This window comes from Gymnoscopelus microlampas (assembly GCF_963454915.1).
Source record: "Gymnoscopelus microlampas genome assembly, chromosome: 4".
Classification (NCBI taxonomy): domain Eukaryota; kingdom Metazoa; phylum Chordata; class Actinopteri; order Myctophiformes; family Myctophidae; genus Gymnoscopelus; species Gymnoscopelus microlampas.
The window spans coordinates 43,669,821-43,697,757 of NC_139941.1; the positions used below are offsets into that span (position 1 = coordinate 43,669,821).

General features: G+C 42.0%; 1 protein-coding gene across 4 annotated transcripts in view; it reads right to left on the bottom strand.

Moving 5' to 3' along the window:
* Positions 1 to 22,419, bottom strand: part of tcf7l1b (transcription factor 7 like 1b) — a 50,021-nt gene extending 27,602 nt beyond the window's left edge. For all 4 annotated transcript variants that reach the window (XM_084056309.1, XM_084056308.1, XM_084056307.1 and 1 more), the window contains exons 1-3: positions 21,479 to 22,419; positions 21,273 to 21,345; positions 21,013 to 21,140 (exon numbers count right to left, since the gene is read on the bottom strand). In XM_084056309.1, the coding sequence (XP_083912435.1) occupies positions 21,013 to 21,140; positions 21,273 to 21,345; positions 21,479 to 21,664 (387 nt within the window). In that variant the 5' untranslated portion in view covers positions 21,665 to 22,419. The remainder of the gene's footprint in view (positions 1 to 21,012; positions 21,141 to 21,272; positions 21,346 to 21,478) is intronic.
* Positions 22,420 to 27,937: the final 5,518 nt, after the last annotated feature.

Below are 27,937 nucleotides of genomic sequence, written 5' to 3' on the forward strand. Positions count from 1 at the left end.
CTCAAATGAGAAAAAATTATTTGACAACATAAACTTAACTCAACTTATCACTGAGCCGACCAGAGTTACTGAAACAACATCAACACTATTAGATTTAATATTTGTCTCACATCCAGATAGGATTGTTAAATCTGGGGTCCTCTCCGACTGTTTTAGTGACCATTCTGGAATATATTGTGTTTGGAAGATAAGTATTCCACGTCTTCCTCCAAAATATATAAATATGAGACAGTGTAGAAACATAAATACAGATAATTTTATTCAGGATGTGGTTGCAATAGACTGGAATAGGTTTCAGTTGATACCTTTTGTTGAGGATGCTTGGGAGTTTCTTTTAAGTGAACTTGGGAGAGTAATTGACAAACATGCCCCGTGGAAAAAAGTAAGAGTTAAAGGTAGACATTTACCATGGATCAATTCAGATCTGATAAGCCTCTTTAAACGCAGAGATATGGCTTGGGCAAAATATAGATCTACTAGGGACTCAGTTGATTGGGACTTCTACAAACAATTGCGAAATAGTTGTAAGACACAGACTAGAAATGCAAAGGCGAATTATCATAGAAATGGACTCTCTCAAGATTTCAATAATCCAAAACAATTTTGGAATAGGTTGAAGAATATTCTTAATCCAAGCAAAAATCCTGTTACTCAGATACGTGTAAATAATGAAGTTGTCCAAGACCCTGCTCTTATCTCTGATGTTTTTAATCGTTACTTTTCCTCTGTTGGTAATTCTTACTCTTTTGATTCTCCTTACTTAAATAATCATGTTAGTAGTCCTATAAATGGCTCGTTTTCATTTAGACGTATACTACCTATAGAAATTTCACGAGTGATTTCAGAACTTAAAGTTGGATGTGCCACTGGTCCAGACGGACTAGAGGCCAAGTTCATTAAATTAGCTTCCCAAGTTCTTATTTTCCCGCTTGCAGATTTATTTAATTTGTCCCTATCAACTTGTCAACTCCCATCTATTTGGAAATGCGCAAAGGTTACGCCACTTTTTAAAGGTGGTGATCCATTGGAGGTTAATAATTATAGACCTATTTCTATTATTTGCTCAACGGCTAAAATATTTGAGAAGCTAATTTTTAATCAATTATCTAAATATATTACTGATCTCAATATTTTATCCCCATTTCAATCAGGTTTTCGTTCTAATTTTTCCACTACTACCGCTCTGGTGAAATTCTGTGATGATATATACTCCTCTATTGACAATAGTAAATTGTTAGGTTCTATTTTTATTGATTTAACTAAGGCTTTTGATTTAGTTGATCACTATCTTCTTTTGGATAAACTTTATGATTTTGGCCTTTCGCGACAGGCATTACTTTGGTTTAGTTCCTACCTTCATAATCGACGTCAGTGTGTTTCTTTTAATAAAGTTAAATCAGATTTCTTGGTAGTTGAAAAAGGTGTTCCGCAAGGATCGATATTAGGTCCTTTACTTTTTTCGATTTTCATTAATGATCTTCCTAAAATATGCACCAATTGTTCCATCCAGTTATATGCTGATGACACGGCTATTTATACATCCGATACTGATATATCTATAATTCAAAGTTCTTTGCAATCTGAATTTAATTTGGTTCAAAAATGGCTTTTAAATAATTGTCTCATATTAAATAAGAAGAAGTCGTACAGCATGTTGTTTGGTTCTAGGCACTTTCTCAAACGTACATCCTCGGAATTTACTATTTATTTTGCAGATGGATCACCACTCAAGACAGTGGAGACATTCAAATACTTAGGCCTTTGGTTAGACTCTGAATTATCCTTTAAACATCATATTGATTCTGTTAGGAGTAAAGTAAATAATAGTCTCAGATTAATGTATAGATCAAGAAATTGTTTTACTATTCCAATAAGAAAATACATTGTTCAGCAGCTTTTACTCCCTATCATTGATTATTGTGACATCATCTATCATAACACCTCAGAGACCCATCTTAATGCATTAAATGTAGTCCACAATAATATCTGTAGATTTGTACTTGGGTGTCCCTACAGTACACATCATTGTGTACTGTATGATACGCTAAATTGGCTATTGCCACGTGATAGGAGACATTTTCATTGGCTGCTTTTTGTTTTCAAATGTATTTACTTTAATTATCCATCTTATTTAAAAGAGCTTTTACATCCACACAGTTCAATTTATCCATCAAGACACACTCAACAACCTTATTTTGTTACACCTGGTATACAAAAAGAAATTGGGAGACGTTCTTTTAAATTTAAAGCTCCTACTGACTGGAACAATTTACCAATTGCAATTAGATCAATTATTTCATTTCCTGTTTTCAAAATGTCCTTACTTGATTCACTTAAAACGAACTGTTCTTGCTTCTGATTTTTGTTTTTGATTGTATTTAGATCACTTTTTACTTTTATTTTCTCATTATTTACTTTCAGTTTTTAGATGACATGTGTTGTTGATGTAGTACGGTCTGGGATGGTGTGAGAGCCCTTATGTGTATGTCTCATGTGTATGTTTTGTCGTTAGTGAATGTTTTGTGATTGTTTTTTGTCATTGTTTGTATGTTGTGCCTGAGGACACCCTGGAAGACGAGATGATACATCTCAAGGGATTTATCCTCCAATAAATTTTCAAAAAAAAAAAAAAAAAAAAAAAAAAGACACAATGTAGATTAAAAGCGAATAGCGATATATCATAATGTATAATTCCAGTTGCCTTTCGGGCATGGAATTCAACTATCAAGTATTTTGTTTCTTTTATGACATCATGCATCTTGTGCAGATGAATTGCAGGCAATCAAGGCACTTTAACAGAATTCCTATATAGCATGAATGTAGAGTGGATTTAAGTTGCTGCACAAAGACATCCACCTACAGCATATGCATTGAAAAAGATGAGAATTATAGTCATTTTGAAATAGCGATTACACCGCCATGAAAGCAGAAAGCAAAGTTTTGACAATTAAAATTTTGAGAAAAGAGAAATTCACATGCATTCAACGTTTTGATTTTTAAAGCTCCATTCATCACTCTGGGATTGTAAGGAGGAAGGAAGCTTGGATGACCGTGGGTTAAAAATGGAAAAGACATTATAGCGAGCAGGGGGAAAGGGAGAGAAGGACGAGAAAAAAAAACATTTTCAGGAATGAGTTTGTCGGAGCAGGCAGCGGGTATTGTTTCCTGACAGCTGGAGTCCAATAGAGCAGGGAGGGAGGGGGTGGGGGGGAGGGAAGGGGACCCTTTTTCCCTTCCAAAAGGGGGGAAATTCTGTGAGTTGACATCAGCCCTCTTCATTTTCACCATACTGCTCAAGGCTGAATCGTAGGTTCCAGCTAATGGGCCCTAGTCCATACAACTGTCAGGAGCCAGTTGCTTTTAGAGGCTGCTAGCTCCCTATTGAAACTGTACTCTGCTCTGTGCATGATGCCTAATGAATGCTACTCTCTGGAGAGAAACCCCAAAACAATACACTTTTCCCTGTCTAATCTATGTCAATCACGAGTCCTTCCACAAATGAAACGAGCCCTATTGTGAGCGTTTGGTCCTATCCTGGCCATGCCCACCTCCTCGTCTCTCCGTTCCCCATCCATCCCCCTTATTTGACAGCTTCTGCCAGGATTGAGGAACATGCCCCCGGGCACTTTTTTCTTTTTTTTTCTAAAGCGCCTACTTTTTTTTAATTGCCAGTGTGTGCCCTATGGAGCAACCGCTCACAGATACCCTGAAACATCCACCCAGGTGCCAACCGCAGAATGTCACATTAGCTCCCACTCTTCACAGTCAACAGCCCATAGCAGAGCACACTGCTCAGTGGCACATGAGACGCAGTGGCAGGGTGTCTGGGTACAGTCCTCAGAGCAGTTTTGAGGAAACAAAAGGTAAGAAATCCAGGGCCAAAGCTACTCAGCGGAAACTTCTATAACACTGTAAAGCTGCTTTCTGCTGTGAGAAAAAAAAGCACGAAAAAGAGAGAGAGGCACACGGTGGGGAGAAAAGGAGATTGAACGGGACATTTAAATAAGAGGAAACACTTAGAAACCGATTTTTTTAAAGACCTGCCTATCCCATGGCCGAAGTGTTATTAAATGTTTGTGAAAGATTGAAACCGCAGATAAACTAATATGAGCAATTACATTTTGCATTAAACTTCGGGACATTTAGTAATGGCTTGCAGATGCCCTTATTTAATTAGAAACAAACACAATTTGAACAGACATATGGCTGAGGCCCATAGAGATGCTTGTTTCAGCATGGGAGCGGAACGCTCTGTTAAACAGTGTTGGACAGAACGTTGAGAGAACTCTGTAAATAAAGTGAAGTTTAGCAACTAGCTCATCGATTTCCATCACTTTCTAATTGTCTTCCAGATTTCCCCACCGCCTCCGGCACTCAGAACAGACATAAATAGAATACGCTACTGTTAAGAGGCCCAGATGCGACAAAGGTAGCAAAAAGGATGCCACAGAATTGTTTCCCAAAAGCCACGACAGAACCCTTTGGTTTTTCTAACAGAGAGAATACAGCCATATGCTCTGTGGGCAATGCAGCTTGCCAGAGCCGGGTTCTAATTGTTACACAGCTCTCACAGAGCTCTGGAAAACACAGCCAACAGTCTTTGTCAACTCTGAAGTGTGTGGTGCCACACTGCCGGCCAACATCAGAGCACGGACGAGAGACAGATGTCTGGACATTTGCTGTCAAACTAAGTCAGAGACTCTGCCAAAAGGGGGGGGGGAAATCCCAAACTTTGTCACTAGCTAGCATCAGAACTAGCTAGCAGGAACCAGCCTTTCGCGGTCCAATTAAAACTAGCACCGGTGAGTCATAGATGAAATACATGAATTTAACCTTTTTTTAGACATAATTAAATTGTAATACATCATAGAGTGATGTGTTTACATTGTAGAAAAGGGGTGACTTGTGGCGATCCTATACATGTTGTTCCAATACGAATGGAACTCCATAAAGTGAAGCGCCAACAGGACCGACAGAGACACAACCAAAAGAGTGACGGTATGCGAGCCGCTGTTTCAGGCGAGACCTAAACCTTGTGCAACAGCTTCACCCCCCCTTCCCTCCCTCTCTCTCTCTCTCTCTCCTGAATAGCAGGGTAGCCGGAATGCCTCCATGGATTGCTCCAGCAGATAATGTCAATCACCTACCGTGTGGAGAACCCCTCCCCATTGTTTTCCTTTGCCCCCAACAGAAAACAAATGGGCCACACAGCTTGCTGTTTGGCTGAGGTGATAATTACCCTCCCCTTGCCCATATGAACAGCGACTTCAGACAATGGCCTCGTCAAGCCGCGACACAACAGTCCCTCCCTGGTTTGCTCAGCTGAGATCACCTGCTCATGCAGGGCCATTGACACCTTAACTTGATCTATGCATGAAATACAATTAGAACTTGTGGGGGGAACGCAAAGACAATGCAGTAAGTACTCTCCGCCCTTGTCATGGGGTTTTGCATTAAGACCCATTGTTTGCCGACATTACAGGCAATTACGTGGACAATTCTTAAGCAAACCCCAACACTCATTGTGCTAATTAGTGTTTAATTGATGGGGAAACGACAACAACAAGCTATCTGAGCTGGTCAGACCCGCAATTGCTGCTCTCTGGCCCCTCTGCAACATGTCTGAATGGGAATGCAATGCATGTCCCAGTTTTCCAGACCACTATGAGGCAGATTACTGAGGGAGGAAGTTATAAATGAAAACAATCTTGGGGAACCGAAGGAAGACACAAGGAGAGAGAGAGAGAGAGAAAATAACAACGGAAAAAATATTTTGGTGCCAACATAATTGGTGGAAAAAATAAATCTATACTGCCCAAATACAGACACCCTGTATTTACATCTTGCATATAAAACATTGCGGGTTCGGTGACGTTAGTCAACAATATGCTCCGGCAACCTGCATCTGAGTGAGTAAGAACACAGTATCAAAAACAAGACAGCAAAATAACGAGGTATATATATTTTCTCAAAGTTTATAGATCTCTCAAATCAACACAGGCACTCGTAAAACCAGAAAAACTACTTTTGCCCCGACGTATCCGATCACTTGGCTCATTACTTGGCAAGAGAAAACTCCTGCCACAGAATGGCAGGGCAGGTTTTTTTTTAATATAAAATTAACCCTGGGAAGCCCGCTGTGTCCCGCAACGCAGAAACTAGCATACGGCTAATGGCTACCAGATTTGAAGTGTCCATTAGTCCGTAGAGGAGTGAAGTTAAGTGACTGTGACAGGGGCACTCCCTCCGCTCGCTGGGCCTCCATTGTGACCTGGTCGGTTGTCCTGCACTCTTATTCACAGCCAGTAAAAAACTGGGTCAAAGGTCAGACATCCAGAGTGCAGTGGTTCCTATGGCAACGTGGCCTATTAAGGCCAGGCTCATTGGCCTCTTAACATGCTCTTGTACACAAAAGAACTATTAGTGCAAAGAGAGAGAGAGAGGAGAGGGAAGCGAGGAGGGCAGCGTGAGGGAGGTCTTAAAAACACAAGACTCTCAACCGGTTACATGCTATGCCTATCACTCAACAGTTGTCTATATATAACATCCATGGAGTTTTTTATCTCACACACTGCTAATCTACGTCAAGCGTAAAAGTAACTCGGAAAAGCGTGGCGTGAAAGTTTTATCCCCCCCAAAAATGACATCTGCACAATGTGTTATTTTAAAAAGCGGCAATTTGTGTTGCTGTGCAGATATTGCTTAATTGGCTATTGTGTAAGAAATGCCTGAATGTGACAGCATTCCAATGATTTGACTCCGCTGAACTCAATGAGCTTATTTGGTGTCATATGACTGCCTCATGCGTATTCTGAACAATGCCAAACTGGTCTGCAAACATTAGTTTATTTGAAAAGTCTAATGAGTGAGTTTACTGCTGCTTCAGCAGTAAAACTGCATTACCAGAATACAAGGCCAAGTTAAACTCCCCTAAAAAGTTTCTTTAACGTTCTGTCTCGGGGCTAAGGCTGTGACTTCAGCTAGAGTGTGCATTTTTGCAGTTCAAGCAATTATTTGTTTCTGGGTTTATTTTTTTTTCTTCCTTTTGCTTGACGTGATCCTGAGTTATGGCTTCCTGTATCCAGAGTTTTAGTGCGTTACAGTCCCACTAATATGTCTCTTTAAATGAAGCAGCCCATTGTTCGCATTCTATCTCATTTACTTTCAGGCAATTTTAATCAAGTGTAGTTAAGGAATAGAAGTCCTTTATTCAGCCATTGCCGAGGTGAAAGTTTGGAATAAGTCGGCAATTGTGCTTACACAGAACACAACAGCAGGTCAAATAAAATTCAATGTGTAATTAGACCCACAAGAAAATAATCATGCATCTGGTAAAGGCTGGGCCCTCTCATAAAGACAGAGAGGAGGCAGCGACACTATTTAAGTCAATTACATGAAGTCAGTTATGTGGTTTTCCATACCTGGGGGACATGCTTTCAATTGTGACGGACCACTCCCGCTATATGTCAATGTCAGCGTGATCTAATGTCAAGCCATGCAGCACCGCTAATGTCAGAGATGTTGTCTGCCCTTCTCATCGCTTCCTCTGGCATTGTTTGTCCAGTTATACAGGAACACAAGTTTTTATTGTTTGGGGAGGCAGCCTAGTCTCATTGAAATTCACAGCCGTAAACCTCTGTATAATTAACTCCAGAACATGTGGTGGTTAGCAGTGGTTGGCTGAATGTTTACGGTAAAGCTCAACATAGAACTGAGATTGTGTTGTGTGTGTGCGTGTGCATGTGTGCACGTTTGTGTGTGTGCGTGTGCATGTGTGCACGTTTGTGTGTGTGTGTATGCGCTCGCGTGCACGTCCCGTACAGGTCTACGCAAATGACACACCATCGAGTCCTGCATTTTTCATTTATGACCGAAACACAAATTGACTGGAGACAGCATGGGTTACCAATATAATGCTAAGTGTTCAGACTGCCAAGGCAGTTAGGGGGCAATAATAAGTGCACCATGCTCACACACTCACAACAGGGCAAATACCACAGCACAGTAATCACTTCTAACCTCTAGGTAAAACATAAAAATAAGCTTTTTTTCCAGAAACAGCAGATAAATATTTACCCCCCAAGAGTAAATTTGATCTTAAACAACAGCGTGTCTGCCAACTTTTCCAAACGTGCTTTCTTTTTTTCCCTTTTTTTTTGTTGGACGGGCCACACTGGGTGACTTTTTCTTGGCTTTTTTTCTTGGTTTCTTTTTTAAAAACTTCCTATAAGAGAGCAGCTGAGAGAGAGGCAGGAGGCCATGAGAGACATCTTGAAGGAAAAAGTCAGTTTGAAAAACTGGGGTGGGCACGGGTGGGCGTTGGGGGAGAAGGAGAGAGAGAGAGAGAAAAAGGGCCTAAATTAAACACATTTGTTTCTGCTCTCACATACCACAAGTCTTATGAAAACAGAGGGCTGATTGTGTTCACTCTGCAAGTACCCCTCACCCCCCCCCCCCCCCACCCCGCACCCCAACACCACCACCACCACCACTCTGCTCCACGCCTCCACCCCCTGTCCTGAGCAGCAAGCAGCCCCTCCCCCCCCCCCCCCACACACACATACACAGCTGCCTGCAGATGCCTCCTGTGTTTGCTCTGAGAGCAGGCACAAATCTCCAGGCCCCTGAGTCTGGGCCCTGCCTCATCTCAGTTTTACTGCCTGACATCCCTATCACCCCACTGCTATCCCCACTCCACCCCCCCCACCCCCCGCACTTTCTGGCCTCCTCAAACTCTCTCTCACTCTCTCATAATACTCAAATTCTACATTCACATGCCGCAGGTATCCTCACACAGCCTGTCCTGTAGGGATTCGAGCACACGCACTAATAATAACAAAATTAAATACAGCCATTTCATTGGTTGCATCATTTTGGCTACATTTACAAAACACTCGATGACAGATAATAGATAGATAGACCGTTATTGATCCCAAGGGAAATCCACACTATAAACAAATGCTTTTGTGAGAGCCAGAGGTTTGCTATGAGATCAATTGTATCACAAGTGCTGGGAGCTATTAAAATCTCATTGTTGCCAGTTCTCCAATATTCTAGCAAACCACTGCCCAAGCCAGACATCAAAATAAAGGGCTTTTCAGTAAGTCCAAGGTCTTGTTTCGAGAACTAAAACATTTGACATGTTTGCTTCAGACAAGGGGGATTACGCTTGTCTGATTACATATCACAACTCAGTTGTGATATGAATCTCACTGTTTGTTGCAGAGGATCTCGTTGAATCCACAAATCCATTTTTAAGTCGTTAACAACTACAGCTTCAGCGCTTAAAATGAAACGACATTTCGTGGCTCCTTTGTTTTCCTCCAAAATTAGCAAAGCGTATTGTCACAGGGGGTTCAGAGGTCTGGGGGGCGGGGGGGCAGGAGCTGAAGTATTTTTCATAATCTGACACACTTGTAACAGCCATTCGCTGTATTGAAGAGGATTCGGTTTCATAATGCTAGCATGCATACTGGACTTCAGCGCTAGGTCATGATTGCATGATATCATGTAGGCTTGGCTACAAATACAGTGGTGCAGCTTCCATAAAGAACCCTCGCTTATTTTGCCTCAAACTCACAATTTTGTGGAGGGTTTTGAAACGTCCATTGGAAGCTTTCAGGAGGAACACACACAAAGCAAGACGAGGCTGGGTCACAAGGTCCCGTACCTCTTCAAGGTTCACCAGGTCTCTTGAAAGCAAAACAATAGAGTGGCAAACATATGCAAGGAACCCTCACCTTCCTTAGAACACACAGTAAACTCCTTTTCTCAATCAATATTGGACCAAATTGAATTTTTGCGAGTTTTACAAGCTGCTCTTCTAGGGTCCAACGTTGGTTACAAATATCTTTATGGCATTAATTACACCAATATAAGCTCAAGGCTGGATGTGGTATATACATGCATTCAGTTTTCACTATTACTACTATCTTCCAATCTCAATACATTGTGATGAGAAGGGCAAGGTGATTATGATCAGGGGCTGGTGCAAATATCAGATTTCCAGGGACGGAGTTTAGGAGAGGCCCCTACCAATTACACAGTATTCAGGAATGCAGAATCTGAACCACAGAAAAAGAGCTATGGACAAAGGCTCATGATGGCTATCCCATTTTGGATATATAAGTATATGGCTTATGGTGTGTCACAGAAAAACGTTTATGAACAGCATAAAAATAGGAAAACGTTTCTGTAAAGCCCTGTTTGTCTCCGTAAAGCCAAATATATGCCACAATGCAATGAACTTTACTGAATCCAAACTGCACACTTCTGCAAACAATTAGTGATGACCCAAGCACTGTAAGCTGTGTTACAGAGAGAGAGCGAGAGAGAGCGAGAGAGAGAGAGAGAGAGAGAGAGAGAGAGAGAGAGAGAGAGAGAGAATTCTTGTGAAGGAAAGAAGGGGGAGTGACAGAGAAAAGGGAGAGGGGAACTTGTGCACAATTACAGCAGGGATTTATAGCCTGAGAAACAATTTATAAATCACAGCGCCTAAGCTAATGTGCTCCAGATTGTTCTCCATGCAGCTGCAATTTTGGTCTGCGTGAAACGGCATAATAAACCTGGCTGGAGGACATGTTTGGGTGGTGGCGGGGCGGAGAGAGACGCTGAGATTGTGGGTGGGGGCTTTGGAGGGGCGAGGTTCCTGCGTTTTGCAAACTTTTGGAGGTGTTTTTTGGACAAAGAGACGGAGAACGTGTTTTTTTTTAAGGGCCCGTGTGAGATTTTGCAGAGGTGCAAGACAAGAATTGTTGCTCTGGTTAGACATGTGAGAATGTCTTCGCACATGCTTCACAAATAGGAACTCTCATATAATGCAAACAATATTAATGGGAAGTGTTTTGTTTTAGTTTTCGTGGAAAACATAGAGGAAAGCCAACAATAGTCGTGGTACAGCAAATGTAGCACACTCTATCAACACAAAAACTGCAATGGTACAATTGTACAATCTGCAGAGCCACTAATTCCTCATTTATATTATATAATATATTTTTTTAAATATATTTTTTGCATGGGACACAGTTGCACGATTACATATAAATCAGGCTTAAGACACTAATTCATACTTCACCCCACAATTTTGTCATACAGCAAAAATGACATAATTTTTAAGTGCAAAAAGTGTCTACCCGTTTTTCAGTTGAAATTAGGTCACGTCACGTCCAACACTTGTCGGAAATGGCTAAGTACAAATTCTCTGTAAGCCTCTATAAGCTAGCATCATTAACTTGTACGGAACTATACATCCCTGACAAAGGCATCACTGACAGCTTAGGTGAAGATGAATTTTATGCAGCCGATTATGATAAGAAAAACTCGAACGTTGAAAATTAATCCCTTTATTGTCGCTGTAGGCTGTTTGGAAGGAGGGGATCTGCTCTGTAGGCTGTGGTGGTGTGTGGAGGACGAGGGGATCGGATATGCTGAGGGAAGACCGGGCTTTGGTGGCCACTCAGCCAACTGGCCCCGAACCTTGACCTCTAACCCTTCACCCTGGGGGGCAAACAAAGCTCTGAGTGACATCTGAAACTAGACACTCTATGGGGAGAGAGTGTCTGGACAGGACTCAAATGACCCATTAACTCTGTAGAAAAGATTTATGGGGATTTATTCTCCTCTTCAAAACTCTCCAAATGAAGATACGGCTCTTATCACACACAATCCAAGCAACGCTACTAATTAGAGTTCTATATATAATTTAATCTTGTTTACTCGCCAATATCTCCATCTAGCATGAATAAAAAAACATTCATTAATCCACACAGCTCTGAACAGCTTCATTCATACGAGCTGTGTCCGTGTGAGCGAGTATTAACAGAGTTAATAAAGAGAAAGTATCAAAATGAAAACACGAAAACTAAAGAAGAGACTTACTGGTGCATGTTCACCACCCTTTGAAGGAATCCATAGAATGGATTACGTAAACGGGCCCTTGGCATTAGCATATTGTAAACAAAAACAGAGCGAGAGAAAAAGTTGATGGCCAAATGTGGCAGTGGTGAATGTGAGCCTTCATCATCCCCAGAACGCTGAAAGCCACTGTAGTATTTAAATCAGGCAAGGAGAGGGAGGAAGACGGGGCTGAGCATTCTGTAGCTCAGCTGTGAGGCTCTAAGCCGTTGCCCTAGGGTCTTTGTCCTGCCTTTCAGGGCAAGTCTGAGGTAGTCAAAGACCCCATTCATGACCGGCGCTCCCCCTGCCAACACACCCATACAGCCCCAGTCAAGTCAGCCGAGAGCTATAGAGCCTTTCCCCATTTCACACGAGAATCAGACCTGCCCCTAAAGCCTGCTTCAGGGATTTCCAATAGCCAGCCCTCCAGCCCATGTACAAATCAAACAAAAGGGCTCCTTGGCCTACTCCATGTCATATAGGGCCGATTAGACCTTTTTTTCCCCCCCAAATGTAGCTACTCTGAATTTGAAGCAAATAAGTCAGTCACATTTGTAGGGATTTGGTATCCAGCCATGTAAATGGATGAGGGATTATGTCAGTGGAGGTGCAGGACACCCCCCCCCACACCCACCCCCATACAGGGGGAAGATCCACCTTATATATACCAGTACACACCGGGGACTGGTGTTTCAAAACAAGATGTTCCAGGAGAAGAAATCTTTTGTGTTTTGTGTAGTAAACAATATCGCTTTAGACAATGCGCTGAGTTTAACAATAGGCATAAGTCTCAAAACCAACAAAAGAAGAAAACCTGGAAGACATCCAATTCAACCCCTGTGTCAGTGTATCAACAAGGGGGGGAAAACAAAAAACATAAATAAACCAAAACATCGATCCTATCAATAATTTAGTGAAGCCACGGGGGAATCCCACTAACGAAAGAATATCCGTGTCTGAGGAAAACTAAAACTACTGTCCAAACTACTGCCCTTTCCCCCCCCGCCCCATTTTCTTCTAACAGGATCCACAAGTGTGGCTGGAGATAAGGAGGCTACACACATTTTAAGATGACTTGTGTCTTTGCTCTGGCTTTAATCAAATTCGACACGCTGCAGAACATTGTGAGTCATTAACAAGTACAATTGGTTTACTGGGGGTTACTGGAGGTAGCAAAGGGCACCCAAAGGCAAAGTCATTATCAGTGTCAGCCAGGACAACAGCTCCCAACAACATAAAGAATAACTCAACCTAGAAGAGTAAACTTGAAGAACTGTTTCGATTCCTGCCTGGTTGTCATAAGCACTACTGGGACTAAGCATGCAGACAAAAGGCGTATTGTTGAAATGTATGTACAGTACATATATTATCCCAAGAACATTTTTCCAAATCCTGCTTCATCCCCTGACCTTTTCAACCCGATGCTTCTGCGACTTGCACCCCTGGAGCACAGTTAGACAAACCTCATAAAAGTGATCATATGGAAATATGTGGTGTGCTTCTACATACTCATAAAACCGGGAAACATCCACATACCTCCCTATAGGACCTAAGTGTTCCGTCTAAATCATGGCAATGTAATAATTACGGCAATACATTTAGCTACTTGTGGCTTTAAATCAAGAGTTGAGACTATGGAGCAAGCACGTCAGTTGCAACTTAACATTTTGATTGTGTGCATATGTTTTTTTACACTATCTTGGCCAGTTTGGATACGACGGTAGTAGATATACAGATATACAGGAAAGTGAGGGCGGGGAGAGGGGGTTAAGGACAAGCAACACAGCTAGAAGTGAACCAGGGACATTGCGATTATGTGGTCAGCACGCTATCTGGTCAGTTACTGGCACGCCCCGTGAGTGTTCCTGTTCAGTGTCACTTGGGCGGGGGTATTTTATCAGGGAGCAGAAAAGTTGATCCATGCAGCTGATCACAGGGAGTACATAGGTTGCACATAAGAGTGTGTGCAGGTGCAACGCGTTGACCTGACACCCATCTACCAAGAGGCCTTGGGAGCTGAATCAGCAGTCCAAAAACTCACTGCACCGTTACGGGGACGTGCTCAGTGGGAAGCAGCCCGAAACTGATTTATAACTCCAACCAGAAGAACAGCTGCTCTGCTCACTGTCAACTAACCTCATCCTTGGACTTGATATCCATCCGCTGCTTTATTTAGTACACCTCGGACGTCTCCGAAGAGCCTTCGCTGATTCTACCCGTATACGACATGGCCTTTAACCAAAACACACTCACACCAGTTTGACTGCTTAAAACGCAGAGCCCAAGAGAAAGCATTTCCATGCCCTATGTGTGAACTTAAAGTGAAACCTGATAAAAATCTGAGTGTCGCTGATACTACATGTGCATGATCTGATAGCCTCCCCGCTGCCGGCTGATTGGGCTGTGGCTGTGAGGGAAACGGCAGCAAAGCATTCTGGTCCGTGGCGGAGTAGCCCCACGCTCTGTGGGAGACAGAATCCCTCAGATAAGTAAGTGCCTCAAGGTCTGGAAGCCGGCCCACCTCAGGATAACAGGCAAAGGGATAGCAAGGCCCATATCTGCCCCAGTTTATGCCCCCCCCCCACACACACACACACTGACACACACACACACACACACATACATCATCTCATCAACAATCTCTACTCTTTCCCTGCGCTCTCTCTCTCTCTCTCACTCTCTCTCCTGCTGCCTGTGTTGCTTAAACTGAAAACAGCTGTTTGGAATACCAGACTGATGAAACCCTATTTAGAGTTTTTTTTTTCTTCCTGCTGTACAATCAAGTTTTATTAGCACGGAGTGAAGAGTTTAAGGTACAATTATAGAGGGCAAACATTTCTTTATATGAAATAAACAATGAGGGTTGCGGCCATGTAGTGGCTACTTATACTTGGGGGACAGCCTTATAGCAGCATGTCCCGACATTAAACACCCCCCCCACCCCCCACACACACACCCACAATTCTCATCAATCAAACAAGAGTCCAGATCACCTGGGAGTGAGGTTGATTAACCCCCGACCCCCCTGATAAAACTAGAGGGACTGTTTCCCTCGTTCTCCATGCCTCTACCCTTATATACCACAGAGCAGACATTACTGAGCTGGTATTCACATGACACTTGATACATGCATATATACTCCCCCTCCACACACACACACACACACACACACACACACACACACACACACACACACACACACACACACACACACACACACACACACACACACACACTGTACACCTCCGTCCATCACTTATTTTCATGACAATCTGTGCTTTCACTTTTGATGATTATCACCTGTCTGACATTGAGGGGGAAATTCTATTTTTTCGGTGGGGAAACTACACTTATAGTCACGGCCCTGACAGTGAAGTTGAGCAGTTTTTCCGATGAGCTGCGAGTCTAACTCCTGTAACTCTCAGAGCCCCATGACAGCCCATCCCAAGCATATGACAGAAAAGAGAGCATCTGAAATGAGAGGACTGCATTCATTAGAAATACGCTAACAATATGAAGTGTGTGTGGTGGTGGATATGAGTCGCAAATGACTATATGCATAAAAAAGTGATTCTCTTCAATAATTGACTGCGCAGCAATGAATGAGCAGCACACGGGGACCAGGTGTATTCCAGCTCATCTCCCATTGTCAGGACGTTGTCACAACACATTCTCAAAAAGTGCCCTTAAAAATGACACATTTCCTACTAAGGAAAAGCACACACTGTACGCACTGTAAACCAACTCAGGTATATATAATAATACGAAACATATCCTTAGAGTTAGGGAAAGCAGTGTACCAAGATCTCAAACTGCACAGTAGCACCGGCCAAACATAACGAATGTTGAAAAACACATAAATTGATAAAAACACATTTGCACACATATTCATCTTGGCACATCAAAGGGATTCATTGATGTCACTGAACGCAGGGAGTCTGCGGCTGGAGAGGGGAGAGGGGTGGTTATCCTTGCCTCAAAGGGTGCTGAGATGCTCCTGATGGGCCCTGCTCTTGAGAAGCCAGAGAGTGCTATAAACAGAATATCTAATGTCGGGCGGGAGGGTGGGTAGGTGGTACTGCACTAGCAGGGCTACGGGTGGCGAGAGGAACTGACGCCAGCTCACGCTTTCCACAGAGACCGGAGCAGAGAGGCGGGTGGGAGGGGGGGTGGGAGGGATAGAGACAGGGACTGACACCATTTCACACAAGTTCTACACAAGTGCAGTTAGGAAAGGGAACATGTAGCCTCGCTCCCCAAGTCTGAGGTCTGAAATGCAAAAGCCCTACGCACCACGATCCTTCCTATACAACACACAAGACGAGAAGCAGGACAGGAACATTCTGGAAAGTCCAACGTGCAACAGATACTGACGAGCATGTATTCTCTCCCCAACTATAACTTCTACTGACACATACTGTGGACCTGTGACAATTTTTTTTTCTTTTTTTGGTGTGGAAATTCTTTTGCTGAAAAAACACAAAACTCTGAACTCAAAACTGTAAAGCTGAGAAGATGCTAAACGTTAACACTTGCATTCATATTTTATGATGACACTATAATTGCATCAGGCACTGATGAGTTAATTGAATTGCTTTGATTTACGATTCAGTAATTAAAAACTGGTGACTGACCTTAATTCCACTTGCGTGATATAACATAGTAATTTTTCGGTAATACATTTGCGTCGTAAACTCACAGCGATTTTGTGGTGTGTGTGTATATAACATGAAGTCAAACTGCTGGTAATGTAATGCAAAGAAATGAAACATTAATCAGTTTCCTCAAGTCTTAAAATAATTTAAAACATATAAATAAATCACCCAGGAACAAGACGTACTGTATGCCAGCTCAGGGCCTTTTGGACACTGGCTGCAATCTTTCTTTTAATTGAACGGTGAGACTAAATTGATGTAGATTTGTTTGCCTTAAAAGAAGAAAAAAAAATCTTTTCAAAAATATAAACTTAGTCAAAAATGTTAGCTCTGTTGACACAGTCCTTGGTTAAAAAAATATTTGCACGCCAACATTCAGGATTGCTCTCAGCAGTGGCATACAACACTGAGGGTTGTCAGAAGGTAAGCTCCATACACTGTTCCCTCTGTTGCACAGAATCCACAGACCCTCACCTGAAATCCACCCCCTACCCCCCCCTCCCACATACACACAGACATGCTCACCAGTGCATGCACACAGACATACTTACACACAACCATACGCACGCACGCACACACACACATACACAGCAAAGTAATGCCTTATACTTAGTTGCGCGTGTGCGTGCGCCGCGCAACGAAAATAGCAGCTCTACGAGGTCTCAATGCGTCGCAGCGAGACACATTTGAGAGTTTATAGATCTGCTATTTTCAGCGTGCGACACCCCGCGCACAACTAAGTATATATATCGGGCTTAAGTGGAAAAGCCAAGTGAGTAACCTGATGAAAAGATACCTCCACACAAACACGGTTTGCTTATGCAGGGAGAGGCTCTTTTATTCAACAGGACAATGTCGCTGTTGACTTTTCTTTGTCTGCACATTTTTAAGCACCAAAAGCAACAGAAAGAATGGTTGAAAAAAAGACGTCAGAGAGGCATGCAACTGTAGTCTCTCTAACATGTTCAGACTTATACAAGCTCCCCATTCAAGGCTCAATCCCGAAACATTTTTCTATTCACCGACCCATGCATGGGATCTTGAGAGAGCCCCCACTGTGTGTTTGATAAAGATATATTTGAGTGACTAAACCTCCCTCTCACTTACTTGCCACATCTCACACACAAGAGACATTTCACTCTTTACTGATGATGATGTACTCGGAGAGTTATCTAGACTGCTGATGAAGCTGATAGAAGGTGGTGTCAAGCAGTCTGTGCTCGGCAATTAAACCTTGCACTAATCCTGCGCTAGACGCAAGCGAGTGAAAAAAGAAAACCATATCAATGAATCTCCAGACCACACCTCAAAACAATGACTGGGATTTTGACAACTCTCAACCCAAGGGGGGTGGGGGGGGTGGAGGGGGGACTGGCTTGGCCCTCCACCACACACCAGGCAAAAGTCTGGTGGAACATCTTTCCAAGCATAAAACCTTCCTCCTCCTCCAGTCTCGATGGATTACAGCGGAATGTCAACTCAGAACAGGCTTTAAATCAGTTATGCTTGCCCCTCGGGGGAACTTTGTGCTGATCCCATCTAGGCCTGTCTCTCATTGCTCATGATAGGGGTTGCTACATCCACACTTAAAAAAAGTTATGTCTGAAACCATAACCAGCCATTGTAATTCTGCAGCACACTGCAGAAATGCAAAGTTGTGTTGACTGTCGAGCACATACGAAGGCTTATAGAATCGACTGGAAAGGAACACTCAACAATGCTCTTTTTAATATTCATGAGTAATGTCATATTAAAACATATTGTGTGTGTGCGTGTCAGTCCGTCCGCTACGACTCAATACACTGTGCCATCGTGAAATCACAACAGAAGGTCGTGAAACTTCCTACATTGTGTCTTTAACTCAATATCTGCTATATGGTTAAAATTGGTGGCCAAAGAAGGTCACGGTTGGCAACGATGAGCCATGTGGCTCATCTATGCAAACCTCTAGGTTTCGCCTGTTTAAAAATAAAATGTCATTATTGAGATGTCAGCCGGAGGGAGTTGTAAACAGATTCAAGAGGGAGAGTAAGAAAGCATGCATTCCTAAAGTTAGGAACCTTCCTATTCTGTCAGCCAATTAGGAGAGCCTGCAGATATACACACAGGGAGAGTGTACATATCACAGTAGAGCTCATTAGTTAAACTAACTGGTTGACCCAACACCCAATGTTTGCACAGGCTGGTGGCAAATATTCCCCGCTAAATCCTACTGTCTCCAGTATTCTCCATTAAGCTTGCCACTGAACTCCAGTGATTTGTATAAACAAATCTATCACATTCTGAGCATGACGCAGAAAAAAAGGTAATAAGTTCAATGTGTCTCATCATTCAAATTCACAGCATTTTCAGCGAGGAGTGAGTTTACCTTGCTGCAACATGGCAAACACTCCAACAGCTTAAGATGCCTCAGTTTGGTATACATTGTAAAGTATGCCAGCCATTGTCTGCTTGCTTTCTTTTCTACCAGGGTGGTGATTGACATAGTAGGCACAGACTGCCCCGTTGACCTCATTCTCAATTCCTTCTATAATATGGGGGCTTTAACCACCAGATTTTAAATCCTTAGTAATTATTAGTTACCTTGCAGTGAGCAATGAGAACAACCTATTTTTTTCCCCTTCATTCCAATGTTTGCTTTGTCGAAGACTTGAAAACACATACATACAAGGAGGGCGAAAGGATTTTAAATTCTATGAGCCACAGAGACAAAACAAAGTGACGACAAGATAAAGGCTTTCTGACATTTTTAGGCACTTACTCCAGCCTATTAGTCTATTCCGTCAATAGTAAAGAGTTGCCATAGTGTTCTGAAGAAACAAAACATCTGATCATTGCTGGAGGGAGATAAATAAATCAGCACGCCAGCAATAAAAAACACATTTCTATCACAGCAGCACAAGTACGCCACTCACATTATTCCTACAAACTCTGGTGGTAAAAAAACACCCAAAAACAAATGACAGAGGTTCTCCACAGAGGTATGTAGCACCTAGTGTGAGAGGAGGAGAGTAGCCATTTAGTTAATGAGCCCCGATGGAGACCTCCAATGAAGCCATCAAGCCTGTTCAGAATAACAATGGTCAACTAACGCCTTTCTAATTGAATGGAAGGTACAGGGGAGGCAGGGGGGGTGAGCTTGGAACAGTGAAAAGGAGATAGGGAGGGGGGGTCTTTTCACTCAAATGCGTGCCCGGTCCTAACGAAAGCGCTTGTTTTTTTTCTCTTCTTTTGGGAGGGCTGGGCTGGGGGCAGGTTTTGGGGGATGGACATGCTCTGAGAAACAGAGTAATCCAGTATGGGTTATTTCAAGGAAGTTTGAATATTCATGTCCTTCAAATGCATTTTAGATTGCTTGCACATACTATAGAAAACACCACATGTTTTACATATTTCAATGGAATAAAGATTCAATGCTATTGTAAAGCTATTATCTGACCTAGTATCTAGAGTCCCCCCCCCCTCCCATTTTCAAATGTTATTACAGTGATCTATGCGCCGTGTCATAATTAATTACTGTATAATACGTGTCTAGTGTCCATGCACCAGAGGTTCATTGTGCATACAAAATATATATCAATGTGGAAACGTTCAAATGTGTGTTTACTGTAGGGCCATGTCCAGAAAGCACTTCTACTTAAGTGAAACATTGTGTTTAAAACATGGTAATTCAGCTGTTGGCTAGATGCATATCTATGGCTAGAGCTAATCTCTTGCCTCACTTAAAACACCACAAATTGATTTAATGGTCAACCAAAAGGCAATAAATTCCAACAACTATACTAGTTTAAAAACCCACCATAAACAACATCTGCATGGTTGCCACCCTTGTCAAGCTCACTTAATACGTTTCACAACTGGCTCTGCTGATGTCATATGCAATTCGTATGTGTGTAAAAGCATTTTCATAATAATATTACAGCATGACTTCATGCAAAGCCTATTTTTGACCTTTTACTGGTAGTAGTAGCCTAGGCCTATGAAAGAGGGCTCAGACATTTAGCTTCTCGGATGCACTTGTAGGTGACAACCAACTGAACAACTCTAAAACTAATGAGTGTCTTATAATTAATCAAAATGGCAAAGCACTCATAATACAAGTGTAGCCTACGAGAAGTATAGCCGAGGCTGTCAAGACACAAACGCTCCCAAATAGGGCTACGACTTGTAATAAAATCAACACACACACGTCAAGTGTGAAAACTTTGGGCTTCATGTGAACTTGTCAAAACAGAAGGGTGGCAGCACAGGGGGAAACATCCCCAAAGAACAAAGAAGTAGTTTAGTTACTCCTTGTGAGGCCACTCTGGGGAGAAATATGGCGGTCCGATACATACTGTGCAGAAATAACTTTTCTCAAGGCATGACCCTGTGGTTGTTGTGGACGGAGAGAGGGAAGGATTGTTACAAAGTAACAATACGACCAGACAGATCTGGATAATTTGTTTCACTTGTTTCTTACCGTTCTTGCGCTGGGAGACAGTGATCCATTGGGCAGGTATGGGTTGGATAGGTCTGGGATCATTAGAAATGGGTAGCCAGGATAGTGGGGACTCTTGAAAAATCCACCATCTTGCTGTCTCCTTAGTGCTGTGTGTATAATATGGGACAAAACAAGCGAGGAAATGTCAGAATAATAATAAATAAGCACCAGGAGGGGAAAAGCATGCAAACAAACAAGGCATACTTTAACAATCCAGAGTTGTTGTGTGTTTTTTTTACCTTCATGGAAGTAATCTCTGGCTTTCTCGTAACTTTCTAAGTCGGGTCTGGTTTGGGGGCGACGCTCCGCTTGCTGATAAGGAAAGGAGACTATAGTGAAAGTCTTCAAACAGCAACTTTAGATATTATATATACAACTATACAAGACCCTTATTGGCAATAAAAAGTGTGCAACAAGCAACTCATTTCTGTGCCAAACTCCTTACCTCTGAATCCGACGAGCTGCTGTTATTCTCAGACTCGTTGACTAAAGAAGACTTCACATCATCCAGATCCCTGTCTGCCGACACGTTCTCGGATATTTTCTCCTCTTGCTCCCCTTCGTCTTTGAAGGAGATCATCTCATCATTCGCCCCCAAATCATCTCCACCGCCTCCGTTTAATTGTGGCATTTTGGGGGGACAAGAAATGGGTAGTACACTAGCTACTCAAAGAAAGGTAAATAAACACTGCGATCTAGATCTAACAATAACACTTTTTATCAGCTCTAAAGAAATTAGTCCCAAAATCGCTTTGACAGTCAAAACCCTAAAAACTAAAAAACTGTTGAAATCAATAGTGCATTTTTAAAGCTCCATGCTGACTTTCTGCATATTTTCCATGACGATCTCTTCTCTTCCAAATAATCCACCGTGAAGTCCTCAACAAATAGCCGGATGCTGCAACTTGTCTTAAACTTCAGACAAAAAGTTTGTCCTTCTCGTTAGTTTGTATCAACTTGTAGCCTTGTGTTGTATCTCCTCGTTGAAGAAAGAAATGAGACGCGATCCCTTCCCGGGGAAACACAATAATAATAATGAACTCTAAACAAGCGTCCAAACAGATTGATAGGTTAGTGTTGAATGACGCTCCGGTCACCTCCTGTTATCCATGTGTAGCAACAATAGTACAGACAAAAAGACAGGACGGGACGTCTCTTCTCTCTTTACTGTAAAACCCACGGGGCGATCACACTGTTCTCTTGACTTCTTGAGCACTCGGTTATTTTTTTCCCCGAAGTTTCAGCAAACGTTTCACTAATAATATCCCTACAAAGCGCGAAGCCCATAAATGGCCAAAATAGTAGCAAACCGGTTGCAAAAAAAAAATTACAATAATAATAATGATTATTTTTTTCAGCTAGACGAAATAGCTGTTTCCCTCCACATTGCTGCCGGGGAATGCGCTCCAAACAACTTGGTTGTTGAAGTGGAAGAACCGTAGAGGAGGAGTTTGAGCTGAAAACCGACACTTCATTCAACCAGCACCATGTAGATCAGCTATTCTTAACCCCCAAACAGCCAGCATGCAACCCAACATAACCATAAAACTAATTACAGCTTCATCATCATACAGGAATAAAGTGGTTATATTATAGACAGAAAGGCTATTATGTCTTCTTCATCTCATAGAGAATACTTTTACAGACTCAATAAATAAATAACTATTGCTTCATGATGGATGTTTATGCATTATTTTACACTCAATTCAACTACATGCACACAGTTATGGTGTTAAAATTAGGCTACACTTATTATTATTATCATTATTATTATTAGCCTATGTATCAATATTTTGCCCGTGGCTGTTTGAGTCAATGTTATTTTGTTGCTGTTTATTGATATTAGGTTTGCATTAATAACTTTTTTTTTAAAATGTATCAAATCTATGTATCAAAATCATAACAGTTCTAAAACAGCCCGTATAAATCATGAGAGGAAACTTCTAAATATTAGTGTAAGAACCATTTGGCAGGGTGGTCTATTAGTCATTCAGGGTAGTAGTATCATGAATCATGCAGGCAGACAAAGGGAAGGGAACTTCACTTTCTTTGTTACAAGAAGCAGAGGGACAAGCTTAGTAACTATCCAACTCACCCCAAAGTGACTATATCCTTATAGGCTGATTCAGGCAAAGCAAGAATGTGAAAGACTTTACCCACAGACTACATCCCGATTTTACACGTCGCCGTGCAAAAGTGTATAAATCATCCCTAATACAATGTTTGGACAGGAATTTGACTTGGTGACAATAGGTGCAGGTACACCACAAGACATCACAACACACACAACTGACAAGACGAGGGACTTATATAGGCTATGCACGCATGAGTGCAAAATGACTTAAGAATAAAAATATGTGTTGTTGGCTTGAACCCGCGTTACATGAGAGACCGGAGTGAATTGTCCCTGTTGTGTGCACTGCCTTCTACTACAGTGATGGCCATGTGGTGATTCCTATTTAGTGTCTAGGCTACCGCCGGCACCCATGTTGCCTTCAGCAGTGTTATAATGACAGGCCAGGCTTAGTGAGAAAGTCATAATTGCACACTGCCATGCAAATTGCATGTCTGTGTGTGTCCTAAAACAATACACTGGGAAAGGCAAAGCCCTTCAGTACTGGGGATAAGCATGGCCTGTTATAGCACGGTCACAGCAGGTTTGGCTTGGTAGCGAAAACCATGCAAGTTAGATAGCAGGTTGGATCTCCAGGCCTCCCACCTTGACAGGACAGCCCTGGCTCAGTGCCCCCATAGACTCACTGAAATACATGGCTGCATTGTTGACTCGAGGAATTGGGTTGGAGTCCTGATTCTGCTGCAGTGCACACACTCTTAAAAAGAGCAGAAAGAAGTCCTTGTGACTTTCTTTGTTCGTCCAAAAAGAACTTGCCGTATAAAACTTTAGCAATTCTTGGAGGATATGTGAGTTTAAAATGCAAGAAGAGAGAGAAAAACTGCAATGCAAACTCCAAGATGGGCACGGGAATCAAAGTTTTCCTCCTCATTTCCCCCAAAACATCTCCTGCCGTGTTACCTATTATTCTGAGTCTGTCTCTTAACTCGTTCAGACCGGGAACGCATCTGTGTCATTTTTAGATTTCTTTGGCTATTCAAAAATAGCAGATCTACAAGCTCATAGCGCGGCACTCGGTGCCGCGCTATGAGCTTGTAGATCTGCTATTTTTGGATAAATCGTGAGCATTTTTGCAAATCTTTGAATAAATATATTTTTAAAGCGAACATTTGTAAAATATTTTGTTCCAGGGACCCCCAGAAGCAAAGATTTGAGTTACAAATGTTCACTTGAATAGCCAAATAAATCTAAAAGTGACACAGATGTGTTCCCGCTCTTGACGGGTTAAGTTTTAGCCCGCTTTCATACCCTCTCTCACCTTTCTCAGCGAAAACTCCTATGGACTTCCGATTTCTCTTAGCTTCGGATGCAATTTGACAGGCTTCCCTCTGTTTGAGAGGGAGAAACTCATTGATGTTGTCGACCACGTGTCAGCAAGCTGAGGTTTGATTGACAATCCAGCAGTGTCTCCACGGGCCTCATTAGAACCCCACACCTCATGGGTGCTTGTGTGTGTTTGTGCGTGTCAGTCAGTGTGTGTGTCAATGTGAGTGTGAGTGTGTCAGTGTCAGTGTGTGTGTGTGTGTGTGTGTGTGTGTGTGTGTGTGTGTGTGTGTGTGTGTGTGTGTGTGTGTGTGTGTGTGTGTGTGTGTGTGTGTGTGTGTGTGTGTGTGTGTGTGTGTGTGTGTGTGTGTGTGCGCGCGCGTGCATGTGTGTTTGTGTGTTTCAGTTAAGAGCAATGTGTGGTTGCATACTGTATTACTATGAATCGAATGCATGGTGGTCTTGGACAATGGGTTTTTCCTTACAGACACACACACACACACACACACACACACACACACACACACACACACACACACACACACACACACACACACACACACACACACACACGCAGGTGAATATTTGCCCTCCGGGCTACATATCATTGTCTTTCTGTATGGCAGTGTGCGGCAGAACGTAATAGAATGCAATTTCCAAATGATGCTTACACAAGCCATGTTCATTTCAGTCATCCAAATTAATGATGCAACCGTCCCGCTTTCCCTCAGCAATGACACCTAAGTTATATTCTTAAGCTAAAATAAAAAAGAGTGAAAGCATAGACAGTAGAAAAGTTTGGGGAAAAGATAAGTATTACTAAGTGAGAAATATGACGGATTCATTGCGCATGTCCCAAGAGGCATAATTACATTATATCCAGTGTTCATATAGAATATACACTTATGAATGATTAATACACATCAAATATTAAATCAAATCAACATAAAAAAACATCACAATGAGACACATTAGAGGTCATTGGTGAATCTAAACAAGATGATTTCTCAAACATTGACACTTCTCACCCATGCACAAGTTTCAGTGGTGTGCTATTAAGTGCCATTGGCATGTAGTATTTGCACTGTTGTCCACAGTAACCTGTAACAGGACAATGAGATATGACACGTCCATGAAAAATGAAAAACGAAAAAAGAAAGGGAAAAAAAAGACATTCTCATAGCCCTGTATTTGAAAAGGTTCATTGCAAAACGAGATAATCACCAACTGAAGAAAAGGAAAATGATGCTTAGGCTATACTCTTACAAAATGATTGCTGGCTGTCTCCAAAAGTAAAGCACATTATAGCATTACTACGCTGCACGCATCTCAAAAACCTCTGCTTGCAAAATAGTTTGATACATAACAGAATTAACCACATGAACCCTAGCGTGAATGTTCTGTTCTATATAACATCAGATTTGGAGTGGAGTGAAAAAAGGAAGGGGCCAAATATAGAGCCCTGGGCAACCCCGGTCGACAAAGTATTTAGGTTTATGTGGTTAATAAGTTGGGGCTTTTTTAACACAATTTCAGATATTGAAAACCTGAACATATTTAGCCTAAGTGTTTAGTATCCTCTGAGTGAAAACCTTCAGTTTCCTCAATATTTCATTCATAGGCTAAACTGCACAATTAAATGAGCCGTAGCTTTTCCAGAGATTATGCTAAGTGAGTGTTTGATGAAAATGGAATCTAGCTTTATATTCCTTACACCCACTACATGTCGTACAGTAGAAGGTTTTTTTTTATCTCCTTTAAATCTACCTACTGTATGTATCTCCTCCTCTCTCTATGGCTCCCTTGCTAGTGTGGGATCGGTCTTAACTGGAAGCTGATGAGGGGTCAGGAGAGATGCGAACAGCCACAATCTTAGCCCGAGGGCAGATCGACTGGTGGCCAGAAAATTAATTCAGTGAGAGCTGTCCCCGCATCTGCCTTACTTTGAAGTTGCTCTCTCAACTCTGACTTGTCGTACGTGACTGTGTGTTCATTTTTTCCCCCTGCGAAAAGAGGGAGACTGTGGATAAGTGTGAAAAAGAGAGGGATTGTGCACTTGTGTGCACACACGCGTGTGTGTGTGCGTGCGTGCGTGCATGTGTGTGTGTGTATGTGTGTGTGTTGACATGCTTGTCCATTCCACTAACTTGTTTCTGTGTGCATTGTGTGTGTGTGTGTGTGTGTGTGTGTGTGTGTGTGTGTGTGTGTGTGTGTGTGTGTGTGTGTGTGTGTGTGTGTGTGTGTGTGTGTGTGTGTGTGCATGAGGATTTGGATGTGTATTGGGGAGACATACACAGAGAGAGAGAGAGAGCTAGAGGTGCTGTGTGCCAATCCATACTCGCTTTGGAGAATTCAAGGTCATCCTTTCATGTTTTGCCAACCATCGGTCAATCAGTTTCTGATCAAAGTGGTGCTTAATTCAGCAGTAATTCCCAGCCCAACTCCATCACATTTTTTCCCCGTTTTCTTTTTGTGCCTCACTGTTTGAGAGGTGTAAAAGACTTCCTCATGTCATTCCTCTGATCTGTTGCAGTGTGTTTGACATATCTGCCTGTGCCAATCTACTGTAAATTATCAATTTGAACCTGAAGTAGGATTGGGCAATATAGTCAACATCAAATATCACTATATACATACATACATTTACCTTTTTATTTGACCAAATATTGCTATATCGATATTGTGATTGTGGGAATAACTTTTGGGGCTTTCACAAGATATTCACACAATGAGAGTTTTGCAAAATATTTATCAGTAATGACCATATAATAACTAAGAGGGCAAATAATAGAACCACCAGAACAATCTGGTACGTTCAGAAAATTACTTCACTTTACTGAAGTTATGCAGCCTTTAAAACCAGGAAAAGACTTGTGCTTAAGACTTATTACAATGTCCAAAATCCCTGACGATATCTAGTGTCATTATGATATGATATAAAGTTGATATATTGCCCATGCAGCCTTAAAGCTAATACTATTGAATGTGTGGGGAGGGCCAGTCACCTCACACAGGCACGGCTCCATCAGTTCAAGACATGTCATTGTTATTGTCTTTGAAGCTTACATCACTTTGGAGCCTTATCATATTAAACAAATATATATTATCTTGTAATGTTATATTTTTGATGTATTTTGTTTTTGCCATGTGTCCCAGCCAGGTCACTATAGTAATTATAACTATAACTATAACTATAGTAATTGAGACCTAACCTAGAACCCCAATGAAAACATGACCGCAAGGACTTTTTTGGTGTTATCCTTTTAGACAAAGTGTTTGACTGTACTCGTGCTGTTTTTACATTTCTGTCTAATAAAACATTAAATCAAAATAACTGGTTCTCTATTAGCTTACCTGTTAAATAAAGGCTAAACAAACAATAAACAAATAAACAAATAGTATGCTTCAATTGTACAATTTTATATACAAAGCACATGCATGTGCATTCACACAGAGATAAAACACAGACACACGCACGCACACACACACACACACACACACACACAC